At 33.8% G+C, this 17,565-nt stretch overlaps 1 protein-coding gene across 2 annotated transcripts in view; it reads right to left on the reverse strand.

The window, feature by feature from the left end:
- Positions 1-3,238: 3,238 nt before the first annotated feature.
- The window catches only part of LOC149791535 (protein adenylyltransferase SelO, mitochondrial-like), a 48,189-nt gene continuing 33,862 nt past the window's right edge, over positions 3,239-17,565 (reverse strand). The window contains exons 12-15 of one of the 2 annotated variants that reach the window (XR_016423370.1): positions 16,361-16,518; positions 15,515-15,690; positions 6,400-11,950; positions 3,239-6,337 (exon numbers count right to left, since the gene is read on the reverse strand). Coding sequence is in view for 1 of the 2 variants with exons in the window: in XM_089970064.1 (XP_089826190.1) it covers positions 11,832-11,950; positions 15,515-15,690; positions 16,361-16,518 (453 nt within the window). In the remaining variant the exon portion in view is untranslated. Of the gene's footprint in view, positions 11,951-15,514; positions 15,691-16,360; positions 16,519-17,565 lie in introns of both variants that reach the window. The other variant, XM_089970064.1, reaches the window with a different exon arrangement.

Below are 17,565 nucleotides of genomic sequence, written 5' to 3' on the forward strand. Positions count from 1 at the left end.
TAAAATAGCACTGGAAGAGAGAGCCACTAAAATGATAGTAGAATTATTCAAGAGCAGATGCAACACTATCGCTTATGTGATTCCAATCCACACTTATTTTTACAAAAAAAGGATTTATAAATTATTTTCTACATTGCTCAGCAACAAAAACATCTACTGTTATTTGTTACTTAATTTTCTACAATGTTTATAGTTTCAAAATTAGGGAATATTTTGGCTTTTGTTATGTATATTTAATTGTCTGTTATTTATTTTTAAAAATTATCTCATTACGTGTTATTGTAATGCAACATTGTTTACTGGACTAGACCTTGTCCAAAATCGAGTTCATTTCTGCTTGACCTGATTGACTTTTTTTTTAAATTTCATTTATGTAAACAACTAAAAATAGCTTCATTTTACTCTATGTGTATGAGCTCATTAACTGAATTATTATTCAGGTAAACAAGAAATGGTAAATATATTGATCAGGGTCAGGGTTTTGGGGGATTCCCATGTGAATTTAATAGGTTATTGTGTTGTAAGTAAACAAAACTGATTAAGACCATTCTGGAAGGGTTTTTGATTTAATTGGGTAATAGTTGTTTTTAGACAATGCTAATGTGACCCGAGGTCAAGCAGAGAATTATATTATCTTGTGACTGAATATTTTACCAGTTGTGCTTAAACATCTAGCAATTTAGATTGTATGATGTTGTGACTAATTTGGGCCGAATTTTATTTCTTCAAAGTATTGAATTCAAGTGATTATTTTCTCTGGAAACACAAAAGTGCTCTGACAAAATTCTTGGATAAAGACATTCATTGGAATTTATACTGAATTCAAACCTGGAATAATATTTCTGTGATTCAACAAGAGAATGTTGACACATCAGCACTTCACTGACCATAACAGACACATCATCGCCTTCCATTTTTGATCTCATTGGGACTTGAACTCAGTTTCATTCAGGACTTTTTATTATTAGGACTTGTGTCTTTAATTCTGGAATTACAATTTGGATTTAATTTGCAGTACTGTAAGGCTTTTTTTCTCATTTTTTACTTTGTATTCTAGGGAAATAAATTATTTCTTAAATTTGACAAAGCTTGTTGTCTTCGCTCTTTTCTGTTGCTTATTTTAAGAGCATAGACTCATAACACTTTGACATTTTTGTCTTAATGGTTTTAGAAAGATATTTGGTGAGAGCCAGCACGAACCCCTTGACCACTTTGTAGAGGTATGTCAGTTGTCTGTTTTGGATTGTTGGTAGAACCAGATCATTGAACATTTTTGTGACGCATCCTGCTTTGCTGGATTGTTAAAGTCACTCCTTTGTTTTGTAGGGATTCCAGACTACACAACCATATTCTAATGTGGATCTCACTAGTGCTAGATAGGCAGTTAATCCACGTGTCCGTGGACAGTGTCCAAGGTTTCTTTTGAGAAAAGTCCACTTGCTCATCTTTTTAGTTTGGTTGCAAAGTCTTGATTTATGTCTTACCATTCTCTTGAGTTTGTAACTAATGCATGGCACAGACTTTCTTATTTTGTCCAGTTCTGCTGGAATATATTTGTAACTAAAGCATGGCACAGACTTTCTTATTTTGTCCAGTTCTGTGGGAATATATTTGTCCAGTTCTTTGGGAATATATTTGTCCATTTCCTATTTTGTCCAGTTCTGTGGGAATATATTTGTCCATGATGATGCAGATCATGTTTGTAAAGAAAGACGATAGATGATGAAGTGGGGGGCAGCATATAGTTTGAAAAAAAGCTATTGCACTGATTTTTTTGGCAGAAAAAGATAGATCTATATTTGTTGATACAAATTATTTATCTTCAGGTACAATATACTCTTTAAAAAGAATACATCTGATTTGAAAGAAAAATCCAGGCTCTACCCCCTCCCCAGTTAAAATGCTTTTTCTGTAATAGACATGTACCTGGAACGCATGCTTTAAATTTTTTTTACAAAATCTGATTTCACATATATGTATAAGAAAAATTAAAACAAATGTTAGATGTGTCTTATTTTTATGAGCTTGGTCATGTCAAGTTATTTGAACCGGAAGAAAGGAAAATGATTTTTAATTGTTGAACAAGGTAAGCAAGGAAAAACCATAGAATATCTCCAGTATTGAGATCAATGAGATAGATGTACATATAGAAACAGACAAATAGACCTATACAAATAGTAATTTTTATACCCTGCTATTAAACGTTCCAGGGTATTATGTCACTGTAATCTGTTATTTCTTTGTTTCCTGCTAATAAAAGTTATCTTGTAGTGGACAGATTTTAGCCAGGGTTGTTTATGTATCTTGTAGCCTCAACCCTAATGAAAAAGCCTAATTTTTGGGGATCAGTTGATTTACAGTTGAGGTCACTAGCATTCTAAGTAATTTATCCACTTGCATTTCATCTCCATACAGAAATTAAACTCAAGTGGACAGAACAAACACGGTGTATTCTTGTCAGTTTTGATTGAATCATTTGAATGTCAAAATTAACATTACTAAAATAAGATATTTTATAAACAATTTTAAGTAGTTTGGAAACAATGACCACCAATCCCTTGCCCCTTTATACAGAGTAATGGTGGCTGCTTATCTGTGCATGTAATTACTATTTACTTATCTAGAATTAGTATGCTCAGGGAATAAAATGCATCACTTTTAATCCACTAATTATTAGTTGATATTATAGCACATTGTACTTTCTGTAGTACTTTGACTAACTGTTAGCATAATCATGGCACTTTCATTACGTTTAAGCAGGTATCATGGCATAATATGCTGTCTGTATTACTTTGACTAATACTGAGTCAACATTATAGCATAATGTGCTGTCTGTATTACTTTGACTATCGTAATTGTTACACAGTATTATGGCCTAATGTGCTTTCTGGTACTGTCACTAATTGTTAGTCAATATTATGGCATAATGTGCTTTCTAGTACTGTCACTAATTGTTAGTCAATATTATTGCATAACATGCTCCTTAAAACGTTGACTAATTGTTAGTAAATATGGCATAATGTGCTAACTGTAGTACTTTGACTAATTGTTAATGAATATTATAATGTAGGTCTAAAGTGCTTTTGCTAATTGAAAGTAGGTATCTTGGTATAGTGTACTGTCTGTAGTACTTTCACTTAACTGTTAAAAGATGTGAGAGAGAAAGAGGAAGAAAGAGAAAGGATATATCTTAACTGTCTTTATGACAATCTTATAAAGAAAAGACCACAGAGCTTAATTGTATATTAGATTACTGTAGAAATTGTTTATTCTGATATAAATATCCAAACTGAAAATATATGAAAAGCTGACTTTACTATTCTTTTATTCACACTTTGACTTCTTTGAACATCTGATGCCATCTTTAACAGATAAATGTTCACATTTATGAAACATAATCAAAAACATTTTGTTTGCAAACTTATTCATATTAAATGACTTAAATCATTGTATACTACAAGGTGATATATAGATCTAACTGCTTGATACTAAATTTAAATGTAAGAAAGTTTCTGACTGGCTCCAATCCCCTCAGCTCCTTGTGTCTTTACTTCATCAGTGCTGACAAGATGAGTCTCGACCGCATCCGATGGAAATGTTTACAGCTAGACACTCTTACCGAATCAATACAGATTCAGTAAAACTGACCAATAAGAGTTCAGCAATTATCATGTCTACAAATATTTATTTGTAATCTTCATTTCTACATACCCTTATTTTCTAAAATTGTTTTATGCATTAAAAGACCAATACAATTTCACCAATTCTCTACAACACATCTTTGATTAAACTACTCACATTATCTTATCAATGAATATTGTACAGATGTGCCACTTTAATGCTAACCAAATAAGGAAAAGACAAAAGTGCTTTGTGCCTTCAGTTTTACAACGCACAGTGCAAGGGCATCAGTGAGCGAGAGAGAAAATAAATACTATATGTTTTGATGTGGTTATATTGAGTACAAAACCGCTCCAGTGGCCTAGTGGTTAGCGCGTCCGCCTTGTATGCAGGAGGTCGTGGGTTCGATCCCCAGCCGAGTCATACCAAAGATTTACAAAAATGGTACTAACAGCTGCCTCGCTTGGTGCTCAGCATTAAGAAGTTAATGTTAGGACTGGTCAGCCTGGTGTCAGGATAATGTGACATCATGCTACATGTCTGCGATATCACTGAAAAATTGTTAAAACTATGTTAAAAATCCAAGTTACACACACACACACACACATTGAGTACACTTGAAATAATAATAATAATAATTTCAATAATAATAATAACAACAAACATAAAGATATTGTTTTTGAAAACTGCAACTGGATCATGCTCTGGTAATAAAAACATCAACACTCTAGAGTGCATTTAATAATTTATGTATCAATTCATAAATAACTTTGAAATTCAAAACTTGTAAAAAGAATTTAAAAAGGAAGAGTACATGTTCTTGACTTATTTCACAGTTTCTTCGTCCCCTAGTTTGGATATATGGATAAATAATCATGAAAAATCATTTCTTTATCATGAGTGTGTGATAATTTAAAAGCATTTATGTTGTTTTCACTACAATATCATCTTTTGACACAATTTATTTAAAAATTGCATTCAAAACAGAAGCTGCTTGCCTAATCAAAAATGTTTTATATCTACTTTTATTTTCATTTAATATAATTATGTATATCTGGGCCAAGTTTCATTTCCATATTTCAAGAAAATACCATGAAAGGATAAAAAAGAAACAGATGTTTTTCACAAATAACTAAGGGGATGACAATTGTATCTTTCCAAAACTGTAGTTTTCAGTCTACTGAGCTTCTTTAAATATAATTTCAGTTCTTTCAACTATAACTTATGATATTTTTTACAAATTAGCAAATTTAATGATATGGTTTAAACAACTGTTATACAAGGTGTTTAAGAGGGCATTTAATGTTTCCAGTTTGTTTGTTTCCATAAAGGCAATATTGTCATGGCAAAGGACTTATAAGCATCATTTTTTTATTTTTTTTTATTTTACAGAAAGCATTTCTCATTTTCTGCCTCCTACTGGATGTTTGTGGATGTAGAACAGGTCCAGTGTGCCCTACTGGATGTTTGTGGATGTAGAACAGGTCCAATGTGCCCTACTGGATGTTTGTGGATGTAGAACAGGTCCAATGTGCTCTACTGGATGTTTGTGGATGTAGAACAGGTCCAATGTGCCCTACTGCAAGCTCGTGGATGTAGAACAGGTCCAATGTGCCCTACTGGATGTTGAAAGTGAAAACTCATGGAGGCAACCTAACTGTCAGGAGATCTGGGATGCATCCCATAATTCATTGCACCCAAGGTCTTGGAAATTTTAAACGTGTTCAGCTAACACAAAAGTTTTCACATTCTGTATTAAGGATTTACCATTTAAATATACTAGAAAATGTGTCATGTTTGGCCTGGATTTGCTGCTGCTTTAAAAAAGTTTTATTCTTCCATGATTCATTGGTTTTGTCTAAAAAATAATTAATTTTAAAAAATCTTTTTTTTAAACACTATAATATAGAATTCACCCAACAACAGTATTTTATTCCACTCTAGTGATTTAAAAAAATAATTATCAATTGACTCCAAACAGACATACTACCTCAGAACTAGGTAACATTTAATAGATGAGTATTTCTGGTGAAGTCAGTGGGTGAGGTTTTATTTGATGCACTGTGTGGCTAAAGTGTGTTTAAACAATTAGGAAAAAAGTAATTGACCAAACAACCGTCTGACAAGGAAACAATGTGTAAACTAGACACAGTAACATTTTAATTAAGTTTGTAAAGCAATACCTTGATTGGTTGTCCAAAAAAGAAACAATCTGTACACTGGATTAAGTGATCTCTGACCTTCATTGTGTTGCTGACAGTTTAAGGCATAAAGAAATCAATGACAATTTGACATATCCTATCATTGACTTCTTGTTGCTCTGAGAATGTGCCAGCCAAAATGTTTGGTCTGTCAGGCAGGTCAGACAAATACAATGATTTCAGGACCTACCAACCATTCATATGTCAGTCAGTATGTCCATCCATCTATCCATCCATCCAAACATAATTTTTGAACCCCTCTAATTGTTATTCTTATGTTTTTTTTCAATTTTTAAAAAATGTTGGTTTTACATAAGTAGCAATAATTAGCTTAAGTGACCTCTGCCTTCCAGGATTTTTAAAACATGAAATCAAAGACACAGTTGATAAAATATATTTTTTAAGTATTTTAGAAAAGACAATATCTACTAAAATCAATGTTCTTATTGATATTGAATACATGTTTCAAGGTCCTTGCTTTTAAAAGATTAATTACACCTTCAGTAATCATTAACCTTAACAATTTAGGCAACAACATCCCTATTGGAAAACAATTACACCCTCGGTAATTATTTACCTTGACAATTTAGGCAACAACATCCCTATTGGGAAACAATTACACCTTCAGTAATCATTTACCTTGACAATTTAGGCAACAACATCCCTGTTGGAAATCAGTCAATTGAATGAGATTCCAACAGGACAGAACTCATAAATATTTATGAGTTTGAGCTACCTAGCCATCTTCTGGCCATGCCCCTTGTAAAACAATATCGTTATATGGTAAGCAGTGTCAATAATGTACATGATACAGAGGAATAAACTGTACACAACATATACCGATAATAAAGGACATATTACCTGTATCTGTAAAATAATATTGTTAAAGTGTAAGCAGTGTCAATATAGACCATGATACTGATACATAAACTGTACACATACTGATAATAAATGACATATTGCCAGCATCTGTAAAGCAATATTATAGTGTAAGCAGTGTCAATATAGACCATGATACTGATACATAAACTGTACACATACTGATAATAAATGACATATTACCAGCAAATGTAAAATAATATTATTAAAGTGTAAGCAGTGTCAATATAGACCATGATACTGATACATAAACTGTACACATACTGATAATAAATGACATATTACCAGCAACTGTAAAGCAATATCAAGCAGTAGCAATACAGACCAGGATACTGATAAATCAACTGTACACAGACTTATAATAAATGACACATTACCAGCATCTGTAAAGCAATATCAAGCAGTAGCAATACAGACCAGGATACTGATAATAAACTGTACACAGACTTATAATAAATGACATATTACCAGCATCTGTAAAGCAATATCAAGCAGTATTAATACAGACCAGGATAATGATAATAAACTGTACACAGACTTATAATAAATGACATATTACAAGTATCTGTAAAGCAATATCAAGCAGTATTAATACAGACCAGGATACTGATAATAAACTGTACACAAACTTATAATAAATGACATATTACAAGTATCTGTAAAGAAATATCAATCATTATTAATACAGACCAGGATACTGATAATAAACTGTACACAAACTTATAATAAATGACATATTACAAGTATCTGTAAAGAAATATCAATCATTATCAATACAGACCAGGATACTGATAATAAACTGTACACAGACTTATAATAAATGACATATTATAAGCATCTGTAAAGCAATATCAAGCAGTTTCAATACAGAACAGGATACTGATAATAAACTGTACACAGACTTATAATAAATTACAAGAAAATCACTAAATCCATATCATAATCCAATTTAAAACATTTAATATGTACATGCCACATTTTATTTGAAATGCTGAATCTCCATCTAAGAGTAACATATCAAGCCCGAAGGACTCAATAACAAGTTTCTCTCCAAGCCATCATTAGTACATGCTGACAGCTGCTACAGTAAGTAATCTTTTATTTCATAAACCAATGCTCTAAAAATCACACAGTGTTGGTAAACACTCTCTTTTGGTATCTTTGGATTCTCAGATCTGAACACTTGTTTGGATAAAGTGGTCACCAATTCAAAGTTTGTGGTTTCATTTAGGGTTTTCCTCTTTTAACTAACTCATAGATCAACCTCGTGGAAACTTCTGAATTAACAAGCTACTGCCAAACATACCTCTAAAATGTTTTGCATTTTTTATGGATCCAGCCTGAATGATTTTATCTAAAATAAATTTCAAGAACATATAAGCTGTAAAATAAGTTACTGAAACTTAGATAATTTAATCTCTACTGTATAAAATATACTAACAGACAAATACTCCCAACTGCATATATGTCAATTTTTTTTCCTTAAGGTTGAAATAAATTCAAAAGCTTGAGAAAATCACTGATCTTGAGTGACCACTTACCCTTTTATTTATCACATCCTAGAAGCAAACCTAGTGTAACAAAAGGTTGCTGCTGTGATAGCCAAACAACATTAAATGCCTTTAGCAGCAAATAAAAGATACTGTTAACAGATGTCAGGAGTAGTTACTATTTAGATGGAGACATTAGTGCTCTAATGATTTTCCTCGCAGGACCGGGAGACTTCAAAACCTAAGCAGCAATGTCATAGATCTATCAATTCACACAGGAAATCCTCATAGTTATGAATTATAGTCATTGGAAGTAAACATAATGTGCAAGGTAATCACTAAGTGCATGTACAACTGATGCATCTCTCATTTATGACCTTGAAATTATTAAATTATGAAGAGTCTATCAGTTTGATTCCTCCAATACTTGACAGTCTCTAACAAACACATTGGTCAGGGTATGCATTTAACATAGTGGCATTCACTATGGGGCAGAGGTAACTGATGTCAAATTTTGTACGAAAAAAAGCAGATGGAAGAAAATATTGACAAACAACATAAAAAGTGCAAAGGTGATTAACCTAATTAACTTGGTCAATAAAACAAATTTTATTTTTCTCCTCCATGAATTGCTACAAAATAATACATAGTGTTCCTTGCACTGGAATAGGTTCAATCTCTTAAATTTTTGTCAGCATCTTGCATGCAAATGTGTGAATATATAGAGAAATGCAGAAAGAAAGAATTCTCAAGAGTGAGTTGATGTTCCCAATGTGAAAATTATCATAGGCATCTCAAAGTATCGACAAAATAAAGTAAAATACAACAGTATTCATTGTGATTCTTTCACCAGGAAGCTTCTACCAAACAAGAGTGATTAGTCATGGCAGTTTTACAAAAAGCTCTGCTCACTACAATCTGCATTGTAGAATCTTAAACAAAGAAACCAGGGCTGGCAAACCCGAGTTAGGAGAAAGTGTAATTCTGGGGCAAACAACACCTCTAAATAACAAAATGGAATACTTTGAATAAAACTCCATCAAGAACCAATCAATGCAAAGTCTCATGTAGATATAACAATCTGGATCAACAATGAAAATATCTCTGTCCTAAATGGTATTGATAAAACACCCATAAATTTCACCTTGACAAGTAAGAGACAATGTTGTTACCAAATCAGAAAAAGCTGCATGGTTCTTCAACAGTGCTAACTGCAAACAACATTCCAAGTTTCCATGTCAAGATAATATGCTTGACAACAAGCATTAACTATGTCTGAAATGGTGCAAACAAAACTAAATCCATAAAGTGCAAATTTAAGTCTCTGAGACAATGTTCATACCAAACCTCAACATTTGTTTGACTGGTTCTTGAGTTATGCTGGTTACATGCTATATCCAACCCCAAAAAATAGAACTTAAATTACAAGGGCAAAAAGATGGAGCTGACAAGATGAAACCCATAAATGGCACATCTAGTCTATGTGACAAGGTTCATACCAATTTGCACTGGAATAAGTTTAGAAGATTTAAACAAAAACATGCTGATACAACCATCCATTTAGGAGGAGTAGCGATAACAAGATTTTCAATATGGATGTGCACGCATCACCATTTTACATTCAGGACCAACCAGACATTATAAGAATTCTGGTGAAAACCCCATGGCAATATTACTTTTCATTCAGGATCAATAAGACATCACAAGAATTCTGGTGAAAACCCCATGGCAATATTACTTTTCATTCAGAACCAACTAGACATTACAAGAATTCTGGTAAAAATCCCATGGCAATATTACTTTTCATTCAGGACCAACCAGACATTACAAGAATTCTGGTGAAAACCCCAAGGCAATATTACTTTTCATTCAGGACCATCTAGACATCAGAAGAATTCTGGTGAAAACCCCAAGGCAATATTACTTTTCATTCAGGACCAATTAGACATTATAATGAATTCTGGTGAAAATCCCATGGCAATATTACTTTTCATTCAGGACCAACCAGACATTACAAGAATTCTGGTGAAAACCCCAAGGCAATATTACTTTTCATTCAGGACCAACTAGACATCAGAAGAATTCTGGTGAAAACCCCAAGGCAATATTACTTTTCATTCAGGACCAATTAGACATTATAATGAATTCTGGTAAAAATCCCATGGCAATATTACTTTTCATTCAGGACCAACTAGACATCAGAAGAATTCTGGTGAAAACCCCCAAGGCAATATTACTTTTCATTCAGGACCAATTAGACATTATAATGAATTCTGGTGAAAATCCCATGGCAATATTACTTTTCATTCAGGACCAACCAGACATTACAAGAATTCTGGTGAAAATGCCATGGCAATATTACTTTTCATTCAGGACCAACTAGACATTACAAGAATTCTGGTGAAAACCCCAAGGCAATATTACTTTTCATTCAGGACCAATTAGACATTATAATGAATTCTGGTGAAAATCCCATGGCAATATTACTTTTCATTCAGGACCAACTAGACATTACAAGAATTCTGGTGAAAACCCCATGGCAATATTACTTTTTATTCAGGATCAACTAGACATTACAAGAATTCTGGTAAAAATCCCATGGCAATATTACTTTTCACTCAGGACCAACCAGACATCAGAAGAATTCTGGTGAAAACCCCATGGCAATATTACTTTTTATTCAGGATCAACTAGACATTACAAGAATTCTGGTATAAATCCCATGGCAATATTACTTTTCACTCAGGACCAACTAGACATCAGAAGAATTCTGGTGAAAACCCCATGGCAATATTACTTTTTATTCAGGATCAACTAGACATTACAAGAATTCTGGTAAAAATCCCATGGCAATATTACTTTTCACTCAGGACCAACCAGACATTATAAGAATTCTGGTGAAAACCCCATGGCAATATTACTTTTTATTCAGGATCAACTAGACATTACAAGAATTCTGGTGAAAATCCCATTGCAATATTACTTTTCATTCAGGACCAACTAGACATTACAAGAATTCTGGTGAAAACCCCAAGGCAATATTACTTTTCATTCAGAACCAACTAGACATTATAACGAATTCTGGTGAAAATCCCATTGCAATATTACTTTTCATTCAGGACCAACTAGACATTACAAGAATTCTGGTGAAAACCCCATGGCAATATTACTTTTTATTCAGGACCAATTAGACATTACAAGAATTCTGGTGAAAACCCCATGGCAAAATTACTTTTCATTCAGGAGGATTAGCAAGAATAAGATTTTCAAGATGGCTACTGTTGCAGTCACAATGGTAAACACACTGGCAACATTTTCATTTAGGACCAAGTGGACATCACAAGAAGTCTTTAAGTGAAAGCCATGTCTTGTATATGACCTAAAATATTTGGAAGTATAGTGACAACAAGATTTTCAGGATGACCACTGGGGTGGTCATTCTGTACAGTAGATCAGTATCATTTGAAAATAATATGCTTGTCAGCAGTGCAATTAAGTAATAGAAGTTCACTGCACACTGTTTAAGAAAATGAAATAAAGTCCACAACAAAGATCTGGTCATTGCATATTCCCATGACGACAGTGTCTATGCTGCAGCCTGAAAATGTCTCCCTTTGGTACCTGTGAGGATTTATGAAGATCAGGTAACTCTGAGGTCTAAGGCCCAACTAGGTGGTCTGCTGTCATACACCATCTTCATGTGACTTGGGTATTTGCAGGAGTTCTCTCTCTTGGAAGGTTTGGAACTGTCTGCTGCACCTGATGAATAAAACATGAGAATGACAATCATGACACCTGTGTAACTTTTCTGCATATATAAAAAGGACATATAGCATTTAGTGTAACAAAAATATAATTTTATACATTATAAAGCACACTGCACAATAACATTCTCCAGCTAGGGTAAAATTTGGAATCTTTATTTTAAAAAATACAGGGTGTTCTGCAACCTTTATGCCTTTACACTTTCAAATCAAATATCCCTGCAGCATGGTACCAAGTGTCCCTATAACATGGTACAATGTGTTCCTATATTATGACACCATGTGTCCCTACAGCATGGTACCAGTTGTCTCTACATTATGATACCATATATCTCTACAATGTGGTCCCAAGCGTCCCTACAGTGTGGTACCAAGATTACCTAGAGCATAGTACCAAGTGTCTCTATATTATGGCAATTTATGTCTCTACAACATGGTACCAAGTTTCCCTACAGCATGTACCAAATGTCTCTACACTGTGGCAATTCATGTCTCTTCAGTATGGTACCAAGTGTCCCTACAGTATGGTACCAAATGTCCCTACAGCATGGTACCAAGTGTCCCTGCAGTATGGTACCAAATGTCCCTATAGCACGGTACCAAATATCCTTGCAGCATGGTAGCAAGTGTCCCTACAGTATGGTACCAAGTGTTCCTGCATTATGGTACCAAGTGTCCTTACAACATGATACCAAGTGTCCTTACAGCAAAGTATTAACTAGTATATCTTTACTCATTGTCGCCAAGTCTTGTAGAACCCTTTGTCTGACCATCACATGGGTTGGCAGACAACTTTTAGCTCCCTTTAGCTAAAAGTAGTATCTTAGAGGTCTGGATTTATGAATTGACATTTGACCTTTTGAAACAAAAATCACAAGGCTTCTTTCCTAACATGTATGTAGGCTGCTAGCTTGTAGTTTTAAGGTGGCAAACAAAAGTTTTTGTGCAGAAACCAGTTTTTTTCTTTCAGCCAGTGACCTTGACCTCTGACCTTTTCATCCTAAAACCAATATATTTATTCCTTACCATAAGTGCAAATCATCCACAAAGATTTGTCCTGATCTGTGCAGTTCAACTAATGTTATTGTGTATATATAAAAAAATGTATTTTAGTCAGTGATATTTGCCTTAGGTCTGTTCAGTCCAAAATTAATAGATGCCTTCTTCACCCAAAGAGCAAGTTATCCGTAAACCTTCATCCAAATATGTATGGATTAATGTTTAATGGCATGTCAGCACCATACAGGCTATATGGTGTCAATCAAAAGTGAAGTTTTAAAAAATGTAAATGTAAAAAATTGCAAATAAACCTTAGCAAGATAAAACCTCCCAAATAAACACAAACTTGCAGTACTGTACAAGATATAAAGGGGCAGAACTAAGGTTTTTGTATGGAAAATGTTTTCTTCTTAGAGTCACTGAAATCCTTGAAGTCAATAGGATTCAGTGTTAGATCAAGTTTGAACTATCCACAAAGTTTGCTCCAGGTCTGTTATATACAACTAATATTAATGTGTGGAAACCAGTTTTCTTCTTTTAATCACAGTGACACTGACCTGTGATCCTTTGACCCCCAAAATCAATAGGCTTCTTGCCACCTCCAAGTGCAAGCCATACACAGTCTGATCAACTACTAGCAGCAGCAAAGTCACTAACTACAAGTGGACTTAATAAACAGAAACTTTGTTTTGTTTAATTTAATGTCTGTGTGTGGTTGATGTTGTTGTTGTTGTTGTTGTTGTTGTTGTCGTGGGGCTTAATGCCATTTTTCAGCACACGATAGGCTATACATGGCGGCCAGTATTAATGGTGGAGGAAGAACCCAGGAAAACCCCAGAAAGAACCACCGATCCTCGAGAAGCTACTGGCAAGCTTTCTCACATACCCACATTGGCTGAATCTTAGACTCGAACCGCCGCAGACAGAGGTGAGATGGCAGTGATCCGTAACGAAGAGCGCTTTAGACCACTCGGCCAGTGTGTGGTTGATGTTACATTTGTGCACATTTGTATACATGCAGTTGTGTCTGTATGTGCGGCAGTGAATATGTCAGTGCTAGAAGTTAATTTGTATTTGGAAGTATAAAAATGCATCAAAGGAAACAGATATTTTCTCTTTTTTTTTTTCAATTAAAATTTTAAGCCTTATTCTCAATTGTACAGCATCGCTTAATTAAGTCATGTGCACAGATTCCCCATCAGACCACAGAACTCTGAGTTTAATAATTTAATACAATACCCACCTACCCCCAAACACTCTCTCGATTGTTGGCAAGTATATGAACAGCAAAAATTTGAAATTTGTTTCTACAACATTTATGCCCCACCATAGTGGCTTAACCCAACATTAAGCAACACAGATAAAATGGACAAGGTTAACACCAGATGATGCAACAAGTACAGGTGAAATTGGCTTAGATTAGTGGCTTAACCCAACATTAAGCAACACAGATAAAATGGACAAGGTTAACACCAGATGATGCAACAAGTACAGGTGAAATTGGCTTAGATTAGTGGCTTAACCCAACATTAAGCAACACAGATAAAACGGACAAGGTTAACACCAGATGATGCAACAAGTACAGGTGAAACTGGCTTAGATTAGTGGCTTAACCCAACATTAAGCAACACAGATAAAATGAACAAGGTTAACACCAGATGATGCAACAAGTACAGGTGAAATTGGCTTAGATTAGTTTAGTCAATGTTAATAACATCAGTAACCGTGGAAACAGACACACACATGGTTTTCAGTGATGCAGGTGTTAACCATACCAACTAAATAAAATGTATTTCTGTATCACCACATAAGGAACAATTTTTTAGCAGAAATTTTCTTTTCTAACTTTTCTTAGAGTATGGATAATTTTGACACTGAATGTAACATCACTAGGAAATAAGACCTAAAATGGATAAGAAATGGCTGTAATACACATTAACATAACACATGATGTGGATTTAATGATAACACTTAGAAGAAATTCTTATCATCTGAAACATGTTTGTTTACAGAACCTTTGATGGGTAACATCTTTAATCTAAAGAAACTTCATTTTGAGTTTGTAAGGCACTGTGCAGGTTTTCAGTCATTGTAGTTTCAACAAACACATCTAGGTAGCATGTCAGGACACATTATTTTTTTTATTGCATACATATATCTACTAGTACATAACTATATCACACTGATCCTAAGGATGTTTTACTTAAACTGTCAGATATCAAGGACAGGTCTTTCAAAAATGAATTCCATCATATGATGAGGCAAAAGACAGCAAATAAAACAATCAAAAATTGAATCCAGTACAGCATGCTCATTATCAATGAAGTATATGTAAATAAATGATAATTTCCAAATTAAGCTGTGCAGACTGAGTGAAAGTTTGGAGGATGTGTTTCGAATTGGTTTCATTAAATAACATTGTTATGTTTTTTTTAAGGCTTTTGTAAACACTGTAGCCATAATAAAATCTCACGTTATTATTACAAGTTTGGTGTGTAAAGAGAAATTCTTACTTAAAAAATTTACCCCTTAATTTGGACATTTTGTCAATGGTACATACCAGCACCCTCATCTGCTGTAGACGTGCTAACCTCTGGGGCCTGGGTTGTGTCTCCAAGGTCAAAGTCATCACTGTAAGGATTTTCCAAAATTTTCAAGACTCTTCTCACCTCAGAGTAGTCTCCCTTTTCAGCTTTTGCTATGGCATTGTGGGCAATATAGTTTCTTAAAATAAACCTAAAGTGAAACAAGATTAGATATCAAAATGCAATATAAAGCCACAAGTTCACTGACAAGTCTGAAAGAATGTATTATTCCACCACTAAGTTTTAAATGTGCTGCTCATTTGATGATCTCCAAGATCTGCTGAATATGCTTCACTATGTTTTCTTGCAACCCTAAAGACCAGGACAGTTTATAGTCCTCTCCTTTGTAGCTTCCCACTTCCCATACAATCTACTTCATGGGTAACAGTGGAAGAAAAATAAAATAATTTCAAATCAATGAAATATGAAAATGCTATATTTGTTCTGCAAGCTTACAGGCTATGACAATTAATATGAAACCACCCTAAAAAACCACTCTCATCTTCATATGACCTCTCCCTCATAAGTAATTTGGTTAATTGTGTATGATGATGAAGATATTCTTCTGTGAAGAAAAAGATTATGGACTTGTTTTTGAAGATGACAGCAGTTTTTATAGGTGACACATTTATGTAAGGGTACAGCAGGGTATTATTATAAGTTTTTTTTTCTGCCTGTCTTTGATTTTCAAGTCAATGTATAGTATACTATGTTCAATAACTTTAACATAAAATCACCAATACTGTGACTACAACCACACAAATATCACAGGAAACGTGATACCTATAACTATCCCATGTTTGCAAACATGGCCAAAATACCTTGGATTTACAGAGTTCATGAGTGTAACCCTGCTCTGGTTGGCTGACTGTATGTCAGTAACTTCTTTCTCTTCTACCTTCAGTCTGTCTACATACTTCTTGAGCCAGTCTTCCCACAGTGTTTTGTCCTTCTGTTTCTTTTCTTCCTCTGTCAGTTTCTTTGAAGAAAGCAATTATATATATATATATATATATATATATATATATATATATATATATATATATATATATTTTTTAGAACATCATCAAACTATTGCTCATGCAGGAAGACAACAGATGATAATGATACTGTCTGCTTTTTTTGTTAGGAAAAGATTCATTTGTCCTTGCTCACATAACATTTGTCCTGGCCAATAAACAACATGATTTTCAAGCCGTACATATGCTCTGTAGTTAAACAGCATTCATCCCAAAAGTGAGTTCATGTGATAAGATGCCCCTGCCTACATGATACAAGGTAAAAGTTTAATTCTGGATCCATTAATAACCTAAATTCTGAAAAAGTTAGCCAGAAATTGTTTAAAATAAGCTTATTTCTGCTCATCACAAAGCCTCATACCCAAAGTTTTTGCTAGTCCTTCAAACGTTAATGAGTGGAAATTTAAGGAAAAAGTCGATTGACAAACATGGGCCATAACTCTGTAAAATGTTGCCAGCAAAGTAAAATTCATACTTAACCTAGTTCTTCTTATTTAAAAAGCATCATATTAAATTTTATTTCATACCATTCAAATATTTCATAAGTTTTGTATCTGAAAAGAAAAGTTCAATGTCCCAAATCAAACTGAAGCCCTAACTCCACAACATTTTAGCTAATGGATAAAATAAAACTTAACCAAAGTGTAATGAATGTAAAGTGCCACAGCAAATTTTGTTTCAATCCATTAAGTTCGAAGTCAAACAGGGGTGATAACTCCATTGCATTTGCCTAAAAATGGTACAAATCCAACCTCGTCTAGGTCTTTATAAAGTAAGGCCATATTTTAAACATGGTAACAATATGTGAATACCTTCAAAAGTATTGAGCTGAAACTAAATTTGCGAAGATTTAAGTCAAACAGGGACAATAATTCTGTAAAACTGTGCCAGAAAAATATAAAATCTGAACTTGACCTAGGTCATCTTAAAGTTTTGAATTAAATCCGATTTCAATCCTTCAAATACTTCAAAAGCTATTCTGTAGAAAACAAAGTGGCCAAACACAT

Source organism: Sinohyriopsis cumingii, chromosome 9 (assembly GCF_028554795.1).
Source record: "Sinohyriopsis cumingii isolate HCF-2022 chromosome 9, ASM2855479v2, whole genome shotgun sequence".
Lineage (NCBI taxonomy): Eukaryota > Metazoa > Mollusca > Bivalvia > Unionida > Unionidae > Sinohyriopsis > Sinohyriopsis cumingii.